This window comes from Nomascus leucogenys, chromosome 16, assembly GCF_006542625.1.
Source record: "Nomascus leucogenys isolate Asia chromosome 16, Asia_NLE_v1, whole genome shotgun sequence".
Classification (NCBI taxonomy): domain Eukaryota; kingdom Metazoa; phylum Chordata; class Mammalia; order Primates; family Hylobatidae; genus Nomascus; species Nomascus leucogenys.
Window position 1 is genome coordinate 42,843,831 of NC_044396.1, and position 25,702 is coordinate 42,869,532.

The window sequence follows — 25,702 nt, forward strand, 5'->3', positions numbered from 1 at the left end:
ATGGATAAGATAGGGCTATAAACGCCCTCATCTTGCCATGGCTCTTCTAGGCCTCTTTAGGGTTAAGACATACTCCCTTCTGAGAATTTCTGGTCTAACCAGTTGTCTAGCTTCACATCCTGTTTCTATGGATTGTTTGTAACCAGCTTTTGCTGCAACTGTTACTGCTGATTAATATCTTGCTAATCATAGGTTATGGAAAGATTGTGTTTCTGTTTTAAGGCTCTATTAGAAATTACTGACGCACACACTATATTGTAAATTCTTATCTCTGTATACTGTACTTCTACATACAAATGTACTGTACTTCTACATACAAACGTTATGTTAAAGAATTACTTCATCCCCATGTGACCATCTCACCTCATAATCAAATGACCCTAAATCCCTCACTAACCTACCCCCGCCCTCACTAAACTTAGTAATAAATGCTGGTATATCCAGTGCATTGTTGGCACCGCAGGACCAAAAGGCGGTGACCCCCCTGGACCCAGCTTTCACTATCTGGTGTGTGTCTATTATTTCTCAACCTGCCGATCCACCTGGGAACAAAGAGAGAGCCTCGTTGCATTGCAGGCTGCTGGCCAGATCCCACAATACCCATGTGTCAAGAGTGGGACCAGGTAGAGATAACTGAATCACAGGGGTGGTTTCCCCCATGCTGTTCTCCTGAGAGTGAGTTCTCATTTGATCTGATAGTTTTATAAGGGGCCTCCCCCTTTGCTCAGCTCTCATTTCTCTCTCCTGCCACCCTGTGAAGAGGTGCCTTCCACCTTTCCTGAGGCCTCCCCAGCCATGCAGAACTGTGTGCGAATTAAACCTCTTCTCTTTATAAATTACCCAGTTTCGGCAATTATTTATAGCAGCAAGAGAACTAACACACGGAGTTTTGCCATGTTGCCCAGACTGATCTCAAACTCCTAGGCTCAAGCCATCCTCCCACCTCAGCCTCCCGAAGTGCTAGGATTACAGGTGTGAGCCACCACCCTGGCTCCAACCTCCATTCTACATAAGAAATACTAAGAACCAGGCAGGGCGTGGTGGCTCATGCCTGTAATCCCAGCAATTTGGGAGGCCAAGGTGGGTAGATCACCTGAGGTCAGGAGTTTGAGACCAACCTGGCCAACATGGGGAAACCCTGTTTCTACTAAAAATACAAAAATTAGCCAGGCACAGTGGCAGGCACCCGTAATCCCAGCTACTCAGGAGACTGAGGCAGAGAATCGCTTGAACCCACGAGGCGAAGGTTTCAGTGAGCTCAGATTGCACCACTGCACTCTAGCCTGGGCAACAAGAGCAAAACTGTCTCAAAAAAAGAAAAAGAAAGGAAAGGAAAGGAAAGGAAAGAAAAGAAAAGAAGAAATACTAAGAACCCTTATATGAGAAAAAGAAATAGGAATCTTGGGTTCTAGTCCCCACTCAGCCACTATCTAAAAGTGTGGCCTCAGACAGTTCCGTCAGTCTGGTAGTTCTCAGAAGTGTGATCCCCAGACCTGTACTATCCCTATCCAATGAGAACTTGTTAGAAATGCAAATTCTGGCCAGGCACGGTGGCTCATGCCTATAATCCCAGCACTTTGGGAGGCCCAGATGGGAAGACAGCTTGAGCCCAGGAGTTAGACTAACCTGGGCAACATAGTGAGACCCTCATCTCTACAAAAACTTTAAAAAATAGCCAGGCATGGTGGCATGCAGCTGTACTCCCAGCCACTTGGGAGGCTGAACCTAGGAGGTCAAGGCTGCAGTGAGCTGTGTTCACGCCACTGCACTCCAGCTTGGGCAACAGAGTGAGAGACCCTGTCGAAGCAAGAAGGAGGAGGAGGAAAAGGAGAAGGAGGAGGAGGAGGGAGAGGCAGCGGCAGAAGAGGAGATGGAAGACGCAGAGGCGGTGGCAGAAGAGGACCCTGTCAAAGTGGGGAGGAGGAGGAGGAGGAGGAGAAAGAAGGAAGAGAAGGAGGAGGAGGAGGAGGAGGAGAAAGAAGGAAGAGGAGGAGAAGGAGGAGAAGGAGAAAGAAGGAAGAGAAGGAGGGGGAAGAAAAGGTGGAGGAGGAGGAGAGGGAGAAGACGGAGGAGGAGAAGGGGAGGAGGAGGAGGAAGAGGAGGAAGAAAGAAGAAAGAGGAAGAAGAAGAGGCATGCAGACAAATTCCTGTGTCTCATTTCAGACCCACTCAATCAGAAACTGGCAGTGAGGCCCAAGAATCAAGTCTTTCAGGCAATTTTGATGCATGCTATAGTATGAGAATCATGCCTTTCTAGTTCTCAGTTTTCCCACCCATAACCAGGAGCTAGTTGTACTGGATGATTCAAAGGTCTATACAGGTTATAAAAATCTGACTCCAACCATATTAATATAAAAAGGATGGCCAAGCTGTATCCAACTCTTTTGATAATTTTCAATGACAATGAAAAACTCAAGATTTAAGAATTCTGGCTGGGTGTAGTGGCTCACACCTGTAATGCCAGCACTTTAGGAAGCCAAGGTGGACAGACTGCTTGAGCTCAGGAGTTTGAGACCAGCCTAGGCAACATAAGGAGACCGTCTCTACTTAAAAACAAAACAAAACAAAACAAAATCAGGCCCTGTGTGGTGGCATGCACCTGTCATCTCAGCTACCTGGGAGGCTGAGGTGGAAGGATTGCCTGGGCCGGGGAGATCAAGGCTGCAGTGAGCCATGACCACACCACTGCACTGCAGCCTGGGTGACAGAGCGAGACCCTGTCTCAAAAAAAATAATAATAATAATTCTACACAAAGCTTCAATTAAGCAGAATCTAATATTCAGAATCCTAGATTAATCAGAATATATTTCATTTTATTGTTAGAAAAAAGGAAAACAAAACCCAGACACATAGACACAAGGTTTCTAAGAGTCCAAAAAGTGAATTTCAGCGCATACCCCCCAAAATATTACAAATTGACTCCAATTTGTTTCTCAATTGTGATCTTTTAAAAAGGACTGCAGAGGCCAGGCGCAGTGGCTCATACCTGTAATCCCAGCATTTTGGGAGGCCAAGGTGGGCGGATCACCTGTGGTCAGGAGTTTGGGACCAGCCTGGACAACATGGTGAAACCCCGTCTTTACTAAAAATACAAAAATTAGCCGGGCGTGGAGGTGGGTGCCTGTAATCCCAGCTACTTCAGAAGCTGAGGCAGGAAAATTGCTTGAAGCTGGGAGGCGGAGTGAGCTGAGATGGTGCCACCAAACTCCAGCCTGGGCGACAGAGAGTCTCAAAAAAAAAAAAAAAAAGACTGCAGAGTAACTAAGGCATTATTTCCATTTGTTCATTATCCTGTAGTAATATGGGTGTAGAACTTTTTAAAAACTCAGAGATTCTGTCTGGGTTTGTACAAGAAACACCACTCATTCCCATCCCCATTCATGTAGCACATTATTCTTACGAACTGTCCTATGAGTCCCAATCAGTCTTACCAACTAACTAGACAAGAAAAAAAATGACCTAAGACAGATAAGATTCTTGACTGAACACCAGAAGTAGGGTTGATATAAGTCAGAGCCAGGATTGTTCACTTTTGGATAACACGAGTGTGTCCGCACTAAGAATTATGCAAATCTACAGAAAGAAGCAAGTGAGAGACCATAAGACCAGGGAAAGGTAGTGAGAATAATGGTGCAGTTGAACAGCGTTCCCCCCAAATTCACATCCACCTGAAACCTCAGAATGTGACTTTATTTAAAAATAGGCTCTTTGCAGATTTCCTTAGTTAAGGGTTGAGATCACACTTGATTAGGGTGAGCCCTAAATCCAATAACTGGTGTCCTCCTAACAGGAGGAGAGGACAGAAACACAGCAAAGGTCACATGAAGACAGAGGCAGAGGTTGGGGGTATGGTGCCTGAGGCCAAGGAAAGCCAGGAGTTATCAGAAACTGAACGGGCAAGGACGGATCTTCCGTTAGAGAGAATGTATGTGGCCCTGTTGACAGCTTGGTTTTGGACTTTTGGCCTGTTTAACTGTGAGAATGAATTTCTGTTGTTTTTAATCCATCTAGTTTGTGGTTATTTATAATGGCAGCCTTAGGAAACTAATACATGTGGTGATTGATGCTCCTCATATGTCTCGCCCTTTAATTCCTTATTTATTCATTTATTTGTCCAACAAATACTTAGTGCTATTACATGTCCTATACTATTCTAGCACTGGGAATACAGTATTAATTTAAACAAAACACAAAAAATCCCTGTGCTCAGGTAAATTTTATGGTATGTGAATTTTATCTTAATGAAAGTTTATTAAAGAAACCTTTGCCTTCATGGACTTTATATGCCAGTGGGCTGTCCTTCTATCCTTCCACAAATTCTAATTTTTGTTTAAGCTAGTTGAAGAGTTTTCTATTCCTTGTAATTAAATGATCTCCAAATCACATTCTATAATTCTATTATTAATAGTTCTTGATTACAGGAAGACTTGCAAACTTATTATGGTCACAAAACATATCCATGTTGCCAATTTGTTTTCAGTCCTCACCTTGTTGGACCTCTCAGTAAAATCTGATCCAGTCAACCACTTTATCTTTCAAACATTCTTCTCTATACTTTTATAATCTCCTTGGCCTAGGAAATGTCACAGGGACTGGTAATACAGATAAGTAATTCCTGGAATACATTGGGGCTGAGGAGTAGCAGGGAAGGGGGCACATGAAGAGAACCAAGCTTTCCACCAGGCCTTTCCTCCTCCCCGTTTCCCCTTAATTGGAACTGAGCTTTCAGGTGTGATATTCAGCAGATGGGGAGAGGTCCCATGAATGAAGCATAGCTGTGAGCTGGTGCAACTGGAGGGGCGCACTCCAGAGTTGCACTGTTGGCCAGAACCCCCCAAGAACAGAAGTCAGGTTCCTCACGGAATTACAAATATGGAAAGGGAGAAGGCTATAATAAACCCTGTGGTGCTGGGCTGCAATTGGAGGAATCATTATAAACTCAAGATTTTGAATACTTATAAATACTAAAACTGATATGTGTGTACATATGTATGTATGTGCATATATTCTTAGCTCTGTCCACTGCAAGCGTCTAGATCTGGGAGCACAATAGCACCCAGAACTCACTGTCTACTAAAAGGAACCAGGGTTCTTGGAAAAATGGCTGAGTCGAGGACTAGAGCAGGAAACATATAAGACAATCCTAGAAAAAATCTTATACCATAAAGTGAGGAAGTGATCAAATAAGAATGAGGATATGTCCAAAAGACACTGAGTACCAGCTTGAAAGGGTTACTGTGGCCAACTAAAGGACAATTTGAGCATCAAAATAAATAACTAACTTGATTGTTATCCTCCGAATACAACAGGAATCCAAGAGTCTGTACTGATTTAAAATTTTGAAACAAATGAGTATGTACATACATAATAAAGGAGAAAGGAAAGCTCTATCCCACAGTAGACTGCTAAAGAATAAATCCAGAATAAAGGAATTTTTTTTTTTTTTTGAAACTGAGTCTCACTGTCGCCTAGGCTGGAGTACAGTGGCACCATCTCGGCTCACTGCAACCTCCAGCTCCCAAGTAGATGGGACAACAGGCATGCACCATCCTGTCCAGCTAGTTTTTGTATTTTTAGCAGAGACGAGGTTTCGTCATGTTGGCCAGGCTGGTACTGAACTACTGACCTCAGATGATCCTCCTGCCTCAGCCTCCCAAAGTGCTGGAATTACAGGCATGAGCCACTGCACCCGGCCAGAACAAAGGAAATTTAATTAAAAGTCCATATTTTAACTTTAAATATTTAAATATCATAAGATATTCAGCAACTACCACAACAACAGATTCTGGCAATAATCATTAATGGGTGCTAAATCCATGGGTGAACATATGGTGGGGATCAAGAATATGTTATAATATCAAGGTATCTAGCCACAAAATATCTTTTACTATTTTAATTACATATTCAATATTTTAAATATTTCATATGTTATACTTATTATTTTAATGTGGAGAAACCTGGCAGACACCATCTTAACCAAGTGATAAAACACAACATCAGTAACAACAAAGTCATCACGAGGTCTTGCCTAATATGATGCACTGTTATGGACACAGCAACACCCCTGTAGTGTTCCTGTCAAAAAAGGCATAAATCACAAAACATCAGATAAACCCAAACTGAGGGACATTCTACAAAGTAACTGGCTTACACCTTTTTTTTTTTGGTAGAGACAGGGTCTGGCTGTTGCCCAGGCCGGTCTCAAACAGCTGGGCTCAAGCGATTCTTGTGCTCAGCTTCCCAAAGCACTGGTATTACCATACCCAGCCTGTATTCTTGAAAAAGTGTCAAGGTCATGAAAGACAAGGACTGTTTCAGAATAAAGAAAATGAAAGAGAAATGATAAGTAAAGGCAATATGTGATCCTGGACTGATAAAGGACATTACTGGTTCAAATCAATGAAATGTGAATGGAGCTGGTGGATTAGATCATAGTATCCCATCAATGTTAACTTCTTAATGATGGTTATACTGGAGTGTCCTGGTACTTAAAAATGTACACTGAAGAATTAAGCTGTAATGAGGCAACACGCCTGCAACTTATTCTTTAATAGTTCAGAAATATTAACAATTGGGTAATTTGGGTGAAAGGTATAAGGAGCGATAAATGCTATTTCTGCAACTTTTATGTAAATTTCAAGTTATTTAAAACGAAAAGTTAAAAAGTTTAAAACATAACAGAATAGAACATAACCTATTAAATAAATCTGAGTCCAGGCAGGACACAGTGGTTCATGCCTGTAATCCCAGGGAGGGATTGGGAGGCCGAGGTGGGCAAATCACTTGAGGTCAGGAGTTCGAGACCAGCTTGGCCAACATGGCAAAACCCCGTCTCTACTAAAAATACAAAAATCTGACTGGACACAGTGGCTCACGCCTGTAATCACAGCATTTTGGGAGGCCGAGGAGGGCAGATCACAAGGTCAGGCGTTCGAGACCAGCCTGACCAACATGGTGAAACCCCCCCCCCCGTCTCTACTAAAAATACAAAAAAAATTAGCCAGGCGTGGTGGTGCGTGCCTGTAATCCCAGCTACTCATGAGGCTGAGGCAGGAGAATCACTTGAACTCAGGAGGCAGAGGTTGCAGTGAGCCAAGATCACGCCACTACACTCTAGCCTGGGAAACAGAGCGAGACAGGGTCTCAAAAAAAAAAAAAAAAAAATTAGCCGGGCGTGGCGGCATGCACCTATAGTCCCAGCTACTTGGGAGGCTGAGGCAGGAGAACTGCTTGAACCTGTAAGATTGCACCACTGCACGCCAGTCTGCCTGGGTGACAGAGTGAGATTCCGTCTCAAAAAAGCAAATAAATAAATAAATAGAAAATAAATCTGAGTCCATACTAACTAAATGGGGAGTAGCAGATTAATAAACGAAATGGAATGACAAAAAAAAGGAATGACAGAATTGGAAAATCACACTGTAGAAATGATTGACTTAAGCAATTATCAATGGATGGTAAAAATATTGGGTGAAAGCTTGATGAACAACTTGCATAGTCACAAAGTATACCCCCGCAACTTGCTTTTTAATTACAAAAGGAAAGTAACTGCAGTAGAGACCTGAAGATACCACCTTAATCAAATGATCGAAGTTACAACAATAAAGGGACTCAGCATCATTAGTCTACTGATGCATGCAATGAATAGGACATATTGCTTACGTGGCATTTATACCAGAAATGCATAAACTGAATCTAATCATGAGGAAATATACAAACCCAAATTAAAGGACTAGCCTGTTCTCTGCAGAAGTGTCAATGTCATGAAAGACAAAAGAAAATCTAGGGAATTGTTCCAGATTAAAAGAGACTAAAGAGATGTGATAACTAAATACAATGTATGACTAAAGAGGAGATGGCTGTAAAGATACTAATGGAACAATCTGGCAAAGGTTGAATGCATAATATATTAGATAATACTAAATGTTAAATTTAATGGGATAACTTTTCTGTGATTATATACTGTTTAAAATACCCTAGTCCTTCTCACCCACAGTTTTGTTTTCCATGGTTTCAGCTGCCTACAGTCAACTGTGGTTCGAAAATATTACATGGAAAATTCCAGAAATAAACAGTGGGGGATGCTCTAAAACCCCCAGTGGATGCCTGAATCCATGGATAACACCAAACCCTATATATACTATGTGTTTTCCCATACATAATACCTGTGATAAAGTTTAATGTGTAAATTAGGCATAGGAAGAGATTAACAATAATAAAACAATTATAACAATATGCCAGCATCACTTCTCTTGCACTTTGGGGCCATCATTAAGCAACGTAAGGCTTATTTGGATAAAAGCACTACAGGCTGGGCGAGGTGGCTCATGTCTGTATTCCCAGCACTTTGGGAGGCCGAGGCGGGCAGATCGCTTGAGGTCAGGAGTTCCAGACTGGCCTGGCCAACACGATGAAACCCCGCCTCTACTAAAAATACAAAAATTAGCCGGGTGTGATGGTGCACGCCTGTAGTCCCAGCTACTCAGGAGGCTGAGGCAGGAGAGTTGCTTGAACCTGGAGAGTGGAGGTTGCAGTGAGCCATGATCGTGTCACTGCATTCCAGCCTGGGTGACAGAGTGAGACTCCGTCTCAAAAAAAAAAAGCAAAACAATACTGCAACAGTTGACCTGATAACCCAGATGGCTACCAAGTAACTAACAGATGGTGAATGCATATAGCATGGATATGCTAGGTAAAGGAATGATTCGTGTCCTGGGTGAGACAGAATGAGATTTCATCACAACACTGAGAATGGTGTACAATTCAGGCCACGCGTGGTGGCTCATGCCTGTAATCCCAGCACTGCGGGAGGCTGAGGTGGGTGGATCACCAGAGGTCAGGAGTTCAAGACCAGCCTGGCCAACATGGCGAAACCCCGTGTCTACTAAAAATACAAAAAAATTAGCTGGACGTGGTAGCACGTGCCTGTAATCCCAGCTACATCGGAGGCTGAGGCGCAAGAATCACTTGAACCCGAGCGGCAGAGGTTGAAGGGAGCCAAGATTGTGCCACTGCACTCCAGCCTGGATGACAGAGTGAGACTCCATCTCAAAAAATAATAATAAAATAAATAAAAAAGAATGGTGTACAATTTTAAACTCATAAACTATTTCTGGAATTTTTCATTTAGTATTTTCAAACCACAGTTAACCATGGGTAACTGAAACCCTGGGAAGCAAAACTGCAGGTAAGGGGAGACTACAGTATCTTAAATATTAAATTGCCACTTGTCAGGCTGACAGGTTCAAAGTTTCACCATGCACTCACGGAACCAATCCAGAGTCAGCCTTTCCTTAGCATTATCCCGCCAAATAATTTCAGAGCTGGAGACCTTTGTTTTTTCTTTTATCACAACAGGTTAAAAAGGAGGATACTTTTTAAATATCAACTTAACTTTTGGCCAAGATTTCATGAATGTTCTTGGTATTTTTGATCCTAATAGTCGTCACCATTTTCACTTTTAACTTCAGTCTGTGGAATCTGCCTAGATTGAAGTTTTTTTTTTGCTTGAACTAATCATTCAGACATAGAAGCGCTCATTATTGGCAAAGTTAGAGGGTAGCAAGCTTCTCCCTGACTTGCAACATCAAGAAAGGTTTGGCCATAAAATAGATTCTGCTATTCGAGTTTCATTTGGTAAAATAAGTTCATCATTTTAACGGGACCACTGGATTGCCAGAAAGACTGCTGCAACCTTTTCTGTAACTCCATACAAGGTTTGCATTACATAACTCAACTTATCAGGCAAAAAATAGGAATCACTTTTAAGTGGTGGCTTACGCCTGTAATCCCGGCACTTTGGGAGGCTCAGGCGGGCGGATCACTTGAGGTCAGGAGTTCGAGACCAGCCTGACCAACATGGCAAAACTCCGTCTCTACTAAAAATACAAAAATTAGCTGGCATGGTGGCAAGCACCTGTAGTCCCAGCTACTCGGGAGGCCCAGGAACCCAGAAGGTGGAGGTTGCAGTGAGTCAAGATCACGGCACTGCACTCCAACCAAGGCAACCAGCAGACCCTGTCTCCAAACAAACAAAAATCTAGCCTAATGGCATTTTTTTTTTTTTTTTTTGAGTCTCACTCTGTGGCCCAGGCTGGAGTGCAGTGGTGCAATCTTGGCTCACTGAAGCCTCTGCCTCCCAGGTTCAAGTGATTCTCCTGTCTCAGCCTCCCTAGTAGCTGGGATTACAGGCATGCACCACCACACCCAGCTAATTTTTATATTTTTAGTAGAGATGGGGTTTCACCATATTGGCCAAGCTGGTGTCGAACTCTTGACATCAAGTGAACTACCCATCTCGGCCTCCCAAAGTGCTGGGATTACAGGTGTGAGCCACTGTGCCCAGCCCCAACGGTTCATTTTAAAGAAAATTTAGTCATTCTGGGGCTACTTTATCAAAATTTATTTATCTTCACTTTTCCTCTATTTCTGCAATTTTTAAACAACATTCATATTTCACAGATTATCACCGATTTAAATATAAAAACAAAAACATCTCAATATAGAAAAAGCTTGAGTAAAAGATAAATCATGTATCTAAAGTTAGTACAACAGGCCAGGCTCAGGCGGCTCCCGCCTCTAATCTCTGTGTTTTGAGAGGCTGAGGCTGAACGATCACTTGAGCCCAGGAGTTCAAAGCTGCAGTGAGCTAAGATCCTACAACTGCACTCTAGCCTGGGCGACAGAGCGAGCCCCTGTCTCTAAAACTAATAACAAAAGAAAAAAGCAAACAAACAAAAAATAAAAATAAGTACAGTTAATACAACAAATTGTTTGATAAGCCTCCAAATAAATCTTTGAGTTGCCTCCTCTGCCTTTGAACTCATTAGAGTGAACATCTAATCCCTCTATTCAGAATGCTGCATGCCTTATGTTGCCACTATTTTCTTATCAAAATCAACTAGTTCTTCTCTTCAATCTACTCTGAAATTTTAACTGCTCTGGAAAGCTCTCAATTGCACATCGTCCCTACTAACATTCCACTGATCTCTGGTATCCAATACCCAAAGCAACTAATGAGGAGTTTGCAATTTTAGTATGTTCCAGAAACCAGAGTTAAAAAAATCAATAAACTCACGATGATAAGGGGAAAATTCTGAGGGTTTGCAAAACATTAAATCACCGCACTGTAAGATATATTAACTGGCAATCTTTTAAAATACCATTTTAGCGTCCTTAAACATTAAACCTTTGAACGCGTAAACAAAAGTTGCATGACCCAGTTTCATTACTGTTACTATTAATAATAATGGTACCTACCCAGTATCTCCCAATCCATGCAGGAAAATCACCTATAAGAGAAGAGGAAAATTAATAAGCAATGCTAAATAAGCCCACACAGGATTGTTATACACTAGCTTTGCTTAACGTGGAAAACGGAAAGAAACCTACGAGAGAATTACACAACACTATCTTCGGCGACTTAATCTCTATCGACCTCTTTTAAATGGCAAAAATTCTAATCAACTTCTCCCTTTATTTCCTGAGATAATGAATGTGGTGGGGGGTAGCACTCAGAGGTCCCAGTTAGACAGACACTGAGGGCAAATTATCACATTCTAAGAAAAACAGTTTATCTCTTTCAAGTCAAATCAGGAACGTCTCACATATCCTGTAGAATTTTTCCATTGCAAAAGCAAGCTTCCGAAAGCAAAAATAAGTTTGACTTTTCATACACGAGTTTTCTAAAAAACAGTGCGTCTGACCTTGTAGGACACTCAATCTTCAAACTTCTTTCATTGAGGACAAGAGTGCGAGGTGACAATAAGGCGATTTCCTGGCGGACTTAGGTTTCCCTCACCCACACACCAGGCAGAAACACGCTGCAGAGGCTGACGCTGTGCCCTAGGCCGGCCCGCGGGGGTCCCGGGGCCGCACTTCCTCCGCAATGCAGGGAGGAGCTGGGGACTGGCCCTCGCGCCGGCTGTGACCCCCCGGCTGCCCCCGCCCCCCGCAGACCCGGCCGCGCCGGCCATTCGCACCCCACCCGGGCCGGGAGGAGCGTCCTTGTCCGCAGGCCGCCACGCGCCCGCAACGCCCACCCCGCGCCCGCAACGCCCACCCCGCGCCAGGGGCAGCCACCGGTGGCCGGCCCAGTGGACCCCTCCGAGCCTACGCCTAGGCCACTCACCGCAGCAGTGGCCTTCCGGGCGGCGGGCACGATGGCGGGCAGCGGGGTTGACATGTTATTGCCGCACATACACCGGCTCAGCTCACAGCGCAAGCGGAAGGAACAGCTGGCGCCCGGCCGCGGCCCAAGGGCGTGCGAGCGGCGAGTCCCGGCCGGCCCCACCGGGCGCACGCTCAGGCGCGTGCGCGCCAACGCGGCCCCGCGCTACCTTCCGCGCGCGCCCCCGCGTCCAGGGTCCGCCCTGCCCTGCCCCTCGCCCGCCGCCCCTCCCTCGGCGCCTCACAATGTCTGGGCGGCTCCCTCCCTCCGATTGGCTGCGGCGTCAGCGCGGACCGGGCTGCGCTTTCGCCACACCACGCAGCCTGCGCATGCTCGGTGCTGGCTGGGGAAATGCGCTCTCAGGTGCAGGCTAAGGGCTGGTCTCTTGGATCTTGGCTTAGGTTTTTGCTTTTCTAGCGCTGTAGTGAAAAGAATGAGCGCCAGAGCCAATTCACCCAACCCCAGGTGCTCCTTGGTTTCCTGCGGCCAGGGTCTATTCATTTGTAAAAGTCTGGATGGACTGGGAGAGGTTGGTGGAGCTTTTGCAGTATTTCCGTTTGGGGCTACAGCAGTTTGTAGATGTGGGTTCAACTTACCTTCTTTAAACTTTAGTTGGAAAGGTTAACATTTGTCACCAGAAATCCACTACTTCCCTAACTTGATCGACAACACTTATTGATGTACGGATATTGACACAGTACAGGTTTAAGCGAGAGGTAAAGCCAGCTGGTCTTCTGGGTGGGGTGGGGACTTGGAGAACTTTTCTGTCTTACAAGAGGATTGTAAAATGAACCAACAGCACTCTGTAGCTAGGACTGTAAAACGCACCAATCAGCGCTTTGTGGCTAGCTAGAGGTTTGTAAAATGCACCAATCAGTACCCTGTAAAGTGGGCTAATCGGTGTTCTGTAAAGTGGACCAATCCGCAGGACATGGGCCAGGACAAATAAGGAAATAAAAGCTGGCCACGCCCCCCCTCCCCCAGCTGCAGTGGCAGCCCTGGGTCCCCTTCCATGCTGTGGAAGGTTTGTTCCTTAACTCTTAACAATAAATCTTGCTGCTGCTGCTCACTCTTTGGGTCTGTGGCACCTTTAAGAGCTGTAACACTCCCAGCACTTTGGGAGGCGGAGGCGGGTGGATCACGAGGTCAGGAGATTGAGACCATCCTGGCTAACACAGTGAAAACCCGTCTCTACTAAAAATACAAAAAAAATGTTTTTTTGTATTGGTCGTGTAGTCCCAGCTACTTGGGAGGCTGAGGCAGGAGAATGGCGTGAACCTGGGAGGCAGAGCTTGCAGTGACCCAAGATCACATCACTGCACTCCAGCCTGGGAGACAGAGCGAGACGTCTCAAAAAAAAAAAAAAAGCTGTAACACTCACCACGAAGGTCCACAAGCTTTATTCTTGAAGTCAGCGAGACCACGAACCAACGGGAAGGAACCAACTCTGGACACATAAGCACGAGACTAGGCTGCCCTTTTCTGCACAGGCGCCTTTATGGCCTAAAATGTAGTTACTCAACAAATGTGTTGCATATCAAATGCATGGTAAGATCTGGAAGAGAGCACAAGATAGAAACACTTAAAGCCAAAATGCCCTGACCTTCAGAAGTTTACAATTCAGTGAAGGACATACTGGAGGCCGGGCGCAGTGGCTCAAACCTGTAATCCCAGCACTTTGGGAGGCCGAGGTGGGCAGATCACAAGGTCAGGAGATTGAGACCATCCTGGCTAACACAGTGAAAACCCGTCTCTACTAAAAATACAAAAACAAAGAAAAAAAATTAGCCGGGCATGGTGGCAAGTGCCTGTAGTCCCAGCTACTTGGGAGGCTGAGGCAGGAGAATGGCGTGAACCCGGGAGGCGGAGCTTGCAGTGAGCTGAGATAGCGCCACTGCACTCCAGCCTGGGCGGCAGAGTGAGACTCCGTCTCAAAAAAAAAAGGACATACTGGATACCATCCTTAGAGAGTAAGGTTGGGAAGGAAGCTGTAAAAAAAACAACACTCCATTTCTCTCACACAGTAACCAGTGTCAGAGGCGTGTGAACCAGAGCAACTCCATCTTAAATAGGAGCTGAGTAAAGTAAGGCTGAAACCTGCTGGACTGCATTCCCAGACGGTTAAGGCATTCTAAGTCACAGGATGAGACAGAAGGTAAGCGCAAAATATAGGTTATAAAGATGTTGCTGATAAAACAGGTTGCAGTAAAGAAGCCGGCCAAAACCCACCAAGACTAAGATGGCAATGAGAGTGAACTCTGGTCGTCCTCACTACTGCACTCCCATTGAGAGGTGACAACGTGCTAGCAGTCCTCGCTCACTCTCAGCACCTCCTCAGCCTTGGCGTCTGCTCTGGGCATGCTTGAGGAGCCCTTCAGCCTGCCACTGCACTGTGGGAGCCCCTCTCTGGGCTGGCCAGGCCAGAGCCGGCTCCCTCTGCTTGCGGGAAGGTGTGGAGGGAGAGGTGTGGGCAGGAACCAGGGTTGTGTGCTGCGCTTGTGGGCCAGAGCGAGTTCCGGGTGGGCGTGGGCTCGGTGGGCTTAGCACCTGGGCCAGCAGCTGCGGAGGGGGCGCCGGGTCCCCCAGCGCTGCTGACCTGCCCTCACTGCACTCGAATTCTCCCCAGGCCTCAGCCGCCTCCCCGAGGGACAGGGCTCAGGACCTGCAGCCTGCCATGCCTGAGCCTCCCCCGCCCCCACCGTGGGCTCCTGCACGGCCCAAGCCTCCCCTTGCTCCACAGCACCTGGTCCCATGGACTGCCCAAGGGCTGAGGAGTGCAGGCCCACAGCGTGGGACTGGCAGGCAGCTCTGCCTGTGGCCCCAGTGCAGGATCCACTAGGTGAAGCCAGCTGGGCTCCTGAGTCTAGTGGGGACTTGGAGAACTTTTATGTCTAGCTAGAGGATTGTATACACACTAATCAGCACCCTGTTTCTAGCTCAAGGTTTGTAAATGCACCAATCAGCACTCTGTATCTAGCTAATCTGGTAGGGACTTGGAGAACCTTTGTGTCTAGCTAAAGGATTGGAAATACACCAATCAGCACTCTGTGTCTAGCTCAAGGTTTGTACATGCACCAATCAGTGCTCTGTGTCTAGCTAATCTAGTGGGGACTTGCATAACTTTTATGTCTACCTAAAGGATTGTAAATACACCAATCAGCACTCTTTGTCTAGCTCAAGGTTTGTAAATGCACCAATCAGCACTCTGTATCTAGCTAATTTGGTGGGGACATGGAGAACCTTTATGTCTAGCTAAGGGATTATAAATACACCAATCAGCACCCTGTCAAAACAGACCAATCAGTTCTCTGTAAAATGGACCAATCAGCAGGATGTGGATGGGGCCAGATAAAGGAATAAAAGCAGGCTGCCGGAGCCAGCAGTGGCAACCCAGTTGGGTCCCCTTCCACACTGTGGAAGCTTCATTCTTTTGCTCTTTGCAATAAATCTTGCTGCTGCTCACTCTTTGGTCCTGCGCTGCTTTTAAGAGCTGTAACACTCACTGCAAAGGTCTGCAGCTTCACTCCTGAAGCCAGTGAGACCAGGAACGCACCAGAAGGAATAAAGTCCAGATACACCATCTTTAAGAACTGTAACACTCACTGCGAGGATCCACAGCTTCATTCTTGAAGTCAGTGAGACCAAGAACCCACCAATTCCAGACACACCATCAACGCCATGACAATTTACAAGTGCCATGGCAATGTCAGGAAGTTACCCTATATGGTCTAAAGAGGGGAGGCATGAATAATCCACCCATTGTTTAGCATAACATCAAGAAATAACCGTAAAAATGGACAACCAGCTATGGAGTAGCCATTCTTTTATTTATTTACTTTCTTAATAAACTTGCCTTCACTTTACTGTATGGACTTGCCCTGAATTCTTTCTTGCATGAGATCCAAGAACCTTCTCTTGGGGTCTGGATTGGGACCCCTTTCCTGTAATACCAGCGTTCTGAAGGATTTGGGGTCTTATTCACACTGTTTTTAATCATTCTTGTGGATTGGATTTGGACAATGAGAATTTTGTGTATTCTCCAAAAGTTTTAAATTGATGACAATTTACTGAAAATGATAATAGTGGGATTCACATTTCATGTACTTGTGTACATTTATCAGGCTTTTAAGTCCTTTAGTTGTGATGTCAGTGTTACCGGAAGGGGATCCCAGTCCCAAGAGAAGATTCTTGGATCTCTGGCGAGAAAGAATTTGGGGCCATAAAGTGAAAGCAATTTTATTAGAGAAGCAAAGCAAAACAAAACAAAACAAAAACAAAAGAATGGCTACTCCGTAGGCAGAGCAGGGCTAGGGGCTGCTCCGCTGAGTATACTAATAGTTATTTCTTGTTTATATGTTAAACAAGGGGTGGGTTATTCATGAGTTTTCTGGTAAAGGGGCAGGGATTTCCTGGAACTGAGGGTTCCTCTTTTGACCATATAGGGTAGATTCCCTACCTGGCCATAGCAGTTTACAACTGTCATGGAGCTGGTGGAAGTGTCTTTTAACATGCTAATGTGTTATAGTAAGTGTATAATGAGCAGAGATGACGACCAGAGGTCGTTTTCCTTGCCATTTTGGTTTTGGTGGGTTTGGGCCAGATTCTTTACTGCATCCTGTTTGATCAGCAGGGTCTTTATAACCTATGCCTTGTAATACCAGTCCTGTGACCTCCAATCTCATTCTGTGACTAAGAATGCCTAACCTCCTGGGAATTCAGCCCAGTGGGTCTCGGCCTCATTTTACCTGCCTCCATTCAGAAGGAAGTCGCTCTGGGTCTAATGCTTCTGATGTTAATTGAGAAAATAAAACTCTCTAGTTCTTACTGTGAACATGTTCCAAATCACTATTACGTTGAGTTTTTCTATGATGTAATAAGTAGAGAATTCTAAGGGCCACCAATCATTCTATTAATTTACTCCATTAGTGGGGAGTAGGACAGTTCAAGTTGAGGTGTCTACGCTACTATACCTGCAACATTTACCCAAGTTATGTATCCTCCAAGGAGCTTTCTATGAAAATGATCTCTCTCGTCCCCAGGTAAGGGAATGAAATAAATATAATAATTGAAAAAGACAAAATTATTCTTATTTTAGAGGATATGATTGTACAAAGCAAAAATACAGTAAGAGTGTTTAAAAATTACTAATAAGGCCAGGTGTGGTGACTCACACCTGTAATCCCAACACTTTGGGAGGCTGAGGTGGGAGGATTGCTTGAGCCCAGGAGTTCAAGACCAGCCTAGGCAACAGGGCAAGACCTTGTCTACGAAAAATTTAAAAAGAAAAAAATTAGCTGGGCTCAGGAGGCTGTGGCAGGGGTGTCGCTTGAGTCCAGGAGGTCAAGGTTGCAGTGAGCCATGTTCATGCCACTGCACTCCAGCCTGGATGATAGAGCCAGACCCTGTCCCCACCTGTGCCCCCCAAAAATAAACATTATTAACAAGAAAATTCAGTAATATAACCAATTATTAAATCAGCATACAAAAAGGAATGGTTATTCTAGCTACAAACAATAGCTGGTTAGAATATGTAAATGGAACAAAAATGTTCAAAATAGAAATTTAAAAATATAAACATAGGTCAGCCTGAGCGACAGAGTGAGACTCTGTCTCAAAAAAAAAAAAAAAAAAACAGGGGCCAGGCATGGTAGCTCACGTCTGTAATCCCAGCACTTTGGGAGGCCAAGGTGGGCAGATCATCTGAGGTCAGGAGTTCAAGACCAGCCTGGCCAACATGGTGAAACCATGTCTTTACTAAAAATACAAAAATTAGCTGGGCATGGTGGCAGGTGCCTGTAATCCCAGCTACTTGGGAAGCTGAGGCAGGGAGAATCACTTGAACCTGGGAGGTGGAGGTTGCAGTGAGCAGAGATCGTGCCATTATACTCCAGCCTGGGCAACAGGGCAAGACTCCGTCTCAAAAAATATATATGTGTGTGTGTGTGTGTGTGTAAATAAATACATGTTATATATATAAATACACACACAGGCATATATATTATATATATATATATATATATATATATATATATATACACACAGACACACACACACGCAAAACTTTTTAAAAACCACTTTATTGAGGTATGATTGACATCATCTTGATAAGTCTAGGGACAAGCATACACCCATGAAACTATCACCACCATAAAAGCCATAAACATATCCATCACCTCCCAAAGTTTCCTCCCATCCTCTTTATTAATATTATTGTAGGGTTTTTTAACCAGATGCAGTGGCTCATGCCTATAATCCCAGCACTTTGGGAGGCTGAAGCAGGAGGATCGCTTGAGCCCGGGAGTTAGAAAACAGCCTGGGCAACATAGGGAGACCTTGTTTCTACAAAAAAAAAAATTTGTTTAATTAGCTGGGTGTGGTGGTGTGCACCTATAGTCCCAGCTACTTGGGAGGCTGAGGCAGGGGGATTGCTTGAGCCCAGGAGGTCGAGGCTGCAGTGAGACATGATAGTGCTACTGCACTCCAGGGTGGGTGACAGAGCGAGACCCTGTCTCAAAAATAAAAATAAACATATTGTGGAGGCTTTTGTTTTTGTTGGTTGGTTTTGGTAAGAACATGTATCAGAAGATCTATCATCTTAGCAATTTTAAGTATACAATATTGTTATAGGCACTGTGTTGTATAGATCTCCAGAATTTATCTTGCATAACTGAAACTTTGTACTCCTCATCCTTCACCTCTCCATTTACCCCTCTCCTCAGCCTCTGGCAACCGTCATTCTAGTCCCTGCTTCTATGAGCTTGACTATTTGAGACTCCACATACAAGTGAAATCATACGATGTTTGTCTTTCTTTGTCTGGTTTATTTCACTTAACATACCGTCCTCCAGGTGCTACCACGTTGTCCCGAATGGCAGGATTTTTTTTTTGTTTAAGGCTAAATAATATTCTATTGTATTTCTGTATTCATTCACTTCTTAGTATACATTTAGGTTGTCTCCGTATCTTGGCTACTGTGAATAATACTGCAATAAACATGGGAATGCAAATATATCTTTGAGCTCCTGATTTCAATTCCTTTGGCTATATATCCATAAATAGGATTGTGAGATCACTTGATAGTTCTATTTATAATTTTTTGAGGAAGCTCCATACTGTTTTCCATAACAGCTACAGCAATTTGCATTTCTACCAGCAGTGTACAAGGTTTCCCTTTTCTCCACATCCTTGCCAGCAGTTGTCTTCTGCTTTTTGATAATGGCCACCTTAACAGGTGTAAGATGATGTCTCATTGAGGTATTGATTTGCATTTCTGTGGTGATTAATGATGCTGAGCATCTTTTCATATTTCTGCTGGTCATTTGCATGTTCTCTTGTGTGAAATGTCTATTCAGGTCCTTTGCCCATATTTTAGTCAAGTTGTTTGTTTGTTTTGCTATTCAGTTGTATGAATTCCGTGTATATTTAGAATATGAACCTTTTATCAGATACATGGTGCGCAGATATTTTCTCCCATCTGTAGATTGCCCTTTCACTTTGTTGATTGTTTGCTTTGCTGTGCAGAACCTTTTTAATTTGATATAATCCTACTTGTTTATTTTTGCTTTTATTGCCTGTGCTTTTGGTATCATATCCAAAATATCATTGCCAAGACCAACGTTAAGGAGATTTTTTCCTATGTTTCTTTCTGGGAGTTTTATGGTTTCAGGTCTTATGTTTAAGACTTTAATCCATTTTGAGTTTATTTGTGTGTATTGTGTATAGATAAGGATCCAATTTCATTCTTTTGCATGTGGATAAACAGTTTTCCCAACACTATTTATTGAAGAGACTATCCTTTCCCCATTGTGTATTCTTGGTGCCCTTGTTAAAAATTGGTTGATTTATATGCATGGAATTATTTCTGTGCTTTCTATTCTGTTCAACTTGTGTTATGTGTTTATTTTTATACCAACCCATACTGCTTTGATTGCTATAGCTTTGTAAGATACCATAATTTGAATTCAGGAAGTGTGATGCCTCCAGCTTTGTTCTTTCTCAAGATTCTTTTGGCAATTAAGGGTGTTTGTGGTTCCATGTGAATTTTAGGATTTTTTTCTACTTCTGTAAAAAAAAGCCATTGGGATTTTGACAGGGATTGCGTTGAATCTGTAGATCTGTAGATTGATGGGTAGTATGGACATTTTTAACAATACTAATTTTTCCGATCCATAAACATGAGATATCTTTCCATTTATTGTTGTTTAATCTTTTTCATCAATGCTTTACAGTTTTTACCGTTTTATAGAGCTTTCACCTTCTTGGTTAAAGTTATACCTAAGTTTTTTTTTATACTATTACAAATGGGATTAACAATTTTTTTTGAATAGGCCAGGTGCAGTGGCTTACGCCTGTAATCCCAGCACTTTGGGAGGCTGAGGTGGGCAGATCACCTGAGGTCAGGAGTTCGAGACCTGCCTCAACATGGAGAAACCCTGTCTCTACTAAAAATACAAAATTAGCCGGTCGTGGTGGTGCATGCCTGTAATCCCAGCTACTCGGGAGGCTGAGGCAGGAGAATTGCTTGGACCTGGGAGGCAGGAGAATTGCTTGAACCTGGGAGGCAGAGGTTGCGGTGAGCCAAGATTGCACCATTGCACTCCAGCCTGGGCAACAAGAGTGAAACTCCGTCTCAGAAAAAAAAAAAAATGTTTTTGAATAGTTTGTTCTTAAGGTAACTAACACAACTGATTTTCGTATGTAGATTTTGTATCCTGTAACTTTACTGTATTTGTTCATTAGTTATAACAGGTTTTTTGGTGGAGTTTTTAGGGTTTTCTATAAATAAGATTATGACATCAGTCAACAGACACAGTTTTACTTTATGCAAGCAAAACTTGAATTTACAAGACCTATATCAGGAAAAGTAAAAAGCTACCAAAGTACAAAAAAGACATAATTGGATAGGAAAATCTAATACTGCAAGGTTGTCAATTTTCTTAGAATTAATCTACCAATACAATGTAATCCCCATTAAAATCTCAAAATATTATGCTTTAATAAAAATTATATTTAAATACCCTAGTAAGACTTTTTAATTTAGTTAAATACTTATAAAATTTACTAACATGGGAGAATAAACATACAGGAATATTCATTAATATTAAAATAGAAATAGGGCCCGATGCAGTGGCTCATGCCTGTAATCCCAGCACTTTGGGACACCGAGGCGGGCAGATCACCTGAGGTCGGGAGTTCGAGGCCAGCCTGGACAACACAGTGAAACCCCCATCTCTACTGAAAATACACAAATTAACCAGGCATTATGGCATGTGCCTGTAATCCCAGCTACTCGGGAGGCTGAGGCAAGAGAATCAATTGAACCTTGGAGGCGGAGGTTGCAGTGAGCCGAGATCGTGCCACTGCACTCCAGCCTGGGCAACTCATCTCAAAAACAAACAAAGAAACAAACAAAGAGTACTGATGTGGCACTAATCTTCCCAAATGTATGACATCATTTAGAATTACAGAAATTGCAATAGCAAATTACCAGCACAGAGAAAAAAGCAAATCAGATCATTTACTGAATACTCTTTGTGACTTGGACTTATTTCTAGAACAGAATTAAACTCTGAGGAAAACACACGTATGAGGGAGAAATAGGTACATGATGAGGATATTTCATTAACATTTCAAACCAGTGGGAAAAAAAAGAAAATTTTCCATAAATGGTATTGGAATAACTGGCTACATTTGGGAGACAATTTAGCTGGTTCCTCCCACCAAATTTTGGGCAATTCCAGAAGGGAAAAAGACCGCATATTGCATGATACCATTTATGTAAAATGTCCAGACAAGTAAGTCCATAGTGACAGAAAGTAGATTGGTGATTGCCTAGGGACAGGGGGTTGGGGGGATTGGGGAGGAAATGGGGAGTGACTATTAATCAATATAGGGTTTTCTTTGTGGGTAACCTAAATGTTTTAAGATTAGATTGTGGTGATGGTTGCACAACTCTGAGTGTACTAAAATCCCTCAAATGCACATTTTAAATGTGTGAATTGTATCTTAATAAAGCTGTTAAACAATCAGTTGTCTATAAATTTGTGAACCTGCTTCTGAGTTCTTTATGATGTTCCATTGATCTGTATGTCTATGCCAATACCACCTCATCTGGACTGGTCTGGTTCTACAAGCCTAAAATCAATGACTGTAACACCTCCTACTTTGTTTTTCTATCTCGAAGTTATTTTGGCTATTCTAGCATTTCTGCATTCATTTTGGAATTGGCTTGCCTATTCCTCCATACAAGCCTATTAGGATTTTCACTGAGATTGCCTTAAATCTATAGACCAATTTGAAGAAAAATGAGTCTTCTGATCCATGAACTAGTACATCTCCGAATTTATTTAGGTCACCTTGGATTTCTGTCAGCTTTATTTTATACTTTTCAATGTATAGGTCTGCATATCTTTTGTTAAATTTGTCCCTAGGAATTCCATATTTTCCATGCTACTTTAAATGATATTTTAAATTTCAATTTGATTGTTTATTGCTAGATATAGAAATGGAACTGATCTTTGCACATTGATTTTGTATTTGCAATTTTCTATACCCAGATAAAAGTTCTGGTAGCTCTTTTTGTAGATTTCTTAGGATTCTTTAGACAATTATGTAAGTGCAAATAAACACAGTTTTGCCTTTTTTCTAGTGATTATGTCTGTTGTTTTCTTTTGCCTTATCACACTATCTAGGACCTCCAATAGAAGTTGTGAATGAACGTTGCTTCATTCCAGATATTAGGGCAAAAGTATTCAGTCTTTCACCCTTAAGTATAATGTTAAGTGTAAGTTTTTTTATTTTTTGAGATGGGGTCTCACTTTGTCACCCAGGCTGTAGTAGAGTGTCACAATCACATCTCACTGCAGCCTCCACCTCCTGGGCTCAAGTGATCCTTCCACCTCAGCCTCCTGAGTAGCTGGGAATACAGGCCTGAGCCACCACCCCCAGCACATTTTTTTTATGTTTTGTAGAGATGGGGGTTCCACTATGTTGCCCAGGCTGGTCTCAAAATTCTGGGCTCAAGCAATTCTCCTACCTTAGCCTCCCAAAGTGCTGGAATTACAGGTGTGAGCCACCTCACGTGGCCTATAAGATTTTTTGTTGTTGTTGTTTGTTTGTGTTTTGAGAGTGCAGTGGCACGATCTCAGCTCATTGCAACCTCTGCCTCCCAGATTTAAGCGATTCTCCCGCCTCAGCCTCCTGAGTAGCTGGGATTAGAGGCACCCACCACCATGCCTGGCTAATTTTTTGTCGTTGTTTGTTTGTTTTGAGATGTTTGCTCTGTCGCCCAGGCTGGAGTGCAATGGCACGATCTCAGCTCACTACAACCTCCGCTTCCCGGGTTCAAGTGATTCTCCCGCCTCAGCCTCCTGAGTAGCTGGGATTACAGGTGCCCGCCATCACACTCGGCTAATTTTTGTATTTTTAGTAGAGACGGGGTTTCACCAGGTTGGGCAGTCTGTTCTCGAATTCCTGGCCTCAAGTGATCTGCCCGCCTTGTCCTCCCAAAGTGCTGGGATTACAGGTGTGAGCCACCATGCCTGGCCGCACCCAGCTAATGTTTGTATTTTTGGTACAGACAGAGGTTGGCCATGTTGCCCAGACTGGTCTCGAACTCTTCACCTCAAGTGATCCACGTGCCTCGGCCTCCCAAAGTGCTGGGATTACAGGTGAGAGCCACTGTGCCCAGCCTGTAAGAATTTGTTTATGTGCATGTTTTGAGATGGAGTTTTGCTCTTGTTGTGCAGGCTGCAGTGCAATGGCATGATCTGGTCTCAACAGCAACCTCCGTCTCCCGGGTTCAAGCAATTCTCCTGCCTTAGCCTCCCGAGTAGCTGGGATTACAGATGCCCACTCCCATGCCTGGCTACTTTTTTGTATTTTTAGTAGAGATGGGGTTTCACCATGTTGGCCATGCTGGTCTAGAACTCCTGACATCAGGTGATCCACCTGCCTCGGCCTCCCAAAGTGTTGGGATTACAGGCGTCAGCCACTGCACCCGGCTCCAGCCTGTAAGTTTTTTGTATATACACTTTTTCAGGTTGAGGAAGTTCCCTTTCATTCCTCATTTGCTGAGAATTATTGCAATAAATGAACCTTTTGTGACAAATGCTTTTTCTACATTTATTAAAATAATTTTTAAGTCTGTCAATATGGTGAATTATATTAACTAACTTTTAAAATATTAAGCCAATTTGCCTTTCTGGGATAAACCCCACTTGGTCATTACCTATTGTCTTTTATATATTTAGTTGGATTTAATTTGTTAAAAGTTGTTAAGAATTTTTTTTCGTGAAGGATATTGGTTTGTAGTTCTCTTTTATTGTAATGTCTTTATCTGGTTTTGATATCAGGATAGTGCTGGCCTCAGAATGAGTCGGAGTATTCCACCCTCTTCAAAAGTCTGAAAGAGTGTATGGAACTCGTATTATTTCTTCTTAAATGTTTGCTAGAATTTACCAGTAAAGCCATTTAGGCCTGAAGTTTTCCTTGTGGAAAGGGTTGGGTTGTTTTATCTTGTTTGTTCTTCTTTTCTTTCTTTCTTTTTTGAGATGGGGTCTTACTCTGTCACCTAGGCTGGAGTGCAGTGGCACAATCACAGCTCACTGCAGCCTTGACCCCCACCAAAGCTGAAGCCGTTCTCCTACTTCAGCCTCCTGAGTAGCTGGGAACACAGGCATGCACCACCATGCCCTGTTCATTTTTTTCTTTAATTTTTTTGGAGAAATGGGATCTCACTACGTTGCCAGGCTGGTCTCACACTCCTGGTCTCAAGTGATCCTCCTGCTTGGTTTCCCAAAGTGCTAGGATTACAGGCATGGGCCACTACACCTGGTCTGGGAAAAGGTTTTTAACTATAACATTAATTTCTTTTTCCTAGGCATAAAGCTAGTTATTTTATCTATGTCTTCTTTTTTGAAATATCTTTTTAAAAATAGCTTTATTAAGCTATAATTCGCATACCATATACCTATGTAAAGTGTGAGATCTAAAATTTGCACAGCCATCACCATCATCTAATTCAAAATACAGTCATGCACAGCATGATAACATTTCAGTCAATGACAGACCACATATGTGACAGTGGTCCTGTAAGATTATAACGGAGGTAAAAAATTCCTACTGCTTAGTAATGTCATAGCTGTCATAGTGTTGTACCACAATACATTACTCACATGTTTGTGGTGATGCTGGTGTAAACAAATATACTGCCAGCTGTATAATAGTATAGCACATACTATGTTAAGATACACAAGATGTACATGTGGAGTAGAAGTACGTTGCTTAATGTACAAGTGGAGTACAAGTACATTGCTTAATGATGGGGATACATTAAAAAATGCATCATTAGATGATTTTGTCATTGTGCAATTGTCATAAAGTATACTTACACAAACCTAGATGGTCTAGTCTACTATATGCATAGGCTATATGGGATAGCCTATTACTCCTAGGTTATAAACCTGTACAGCATGTGACTCTACTGAATATTGTATGCAATTGTAACACTGTGGTATTTCATGTATCTAAAC

The 25,702-nt window shown here is 43.2% G+C and overlaps 1 protein-coding gene and 1 long non-coding RNA gene across 7 annotated transcripts in view; one reads left to right on the forward strand and one right to left on the reverse strand.

Annotated features, from left to right (window-relative positions):
- LYPLA1 (lysophospholipase 1) overlaps nucleotides 1-12,394 on the reverse strand; it is a 52,950-nt gene extending 40,556 nt beyond the window's left edge. The window contains exons 1-2 of one of the 6 annotated variants that reach the window (XM_012508684.2): nucleotides 12,132-12,379; nucleotides 11,261-11,292 (exon numbers count right to left, since the gene is read on the reverse strand). In XM_012508684.2, the coding sequence (XP_012364138.1) occupies nucleotides 11,261-11,292; nucleotides 12,132-12,200 (101 nt within the window). In that variant the 5' untranslated portion in view covers nucleotides 12,201-12,379. Of the gene's footprint in view, nucleotides 1-11,260; nucleotides 11,293-11,706; nucleotides 11,912-12,131 lie in introns of those variants that run through there. The other 5 variants (XM_030795123.1, XM_012508710.2, XM_030795124.1 and 2 more) reach the window with 5 other exon arrangements.
- Nucleotides 10,196-23,268, forward strand: LOC115830655. The gene is made up of 2 exons (XR_004026192.1): nucleotides 10,196-10,326; nucleotides 23,235-23,268. It is a non-coding gene; the product is annotated as an uncharacterized LOC115830655 (long non-coding RNA).
- Nucleotides 23,269-25,702: the final 2,434 nt, after the last annotated feature.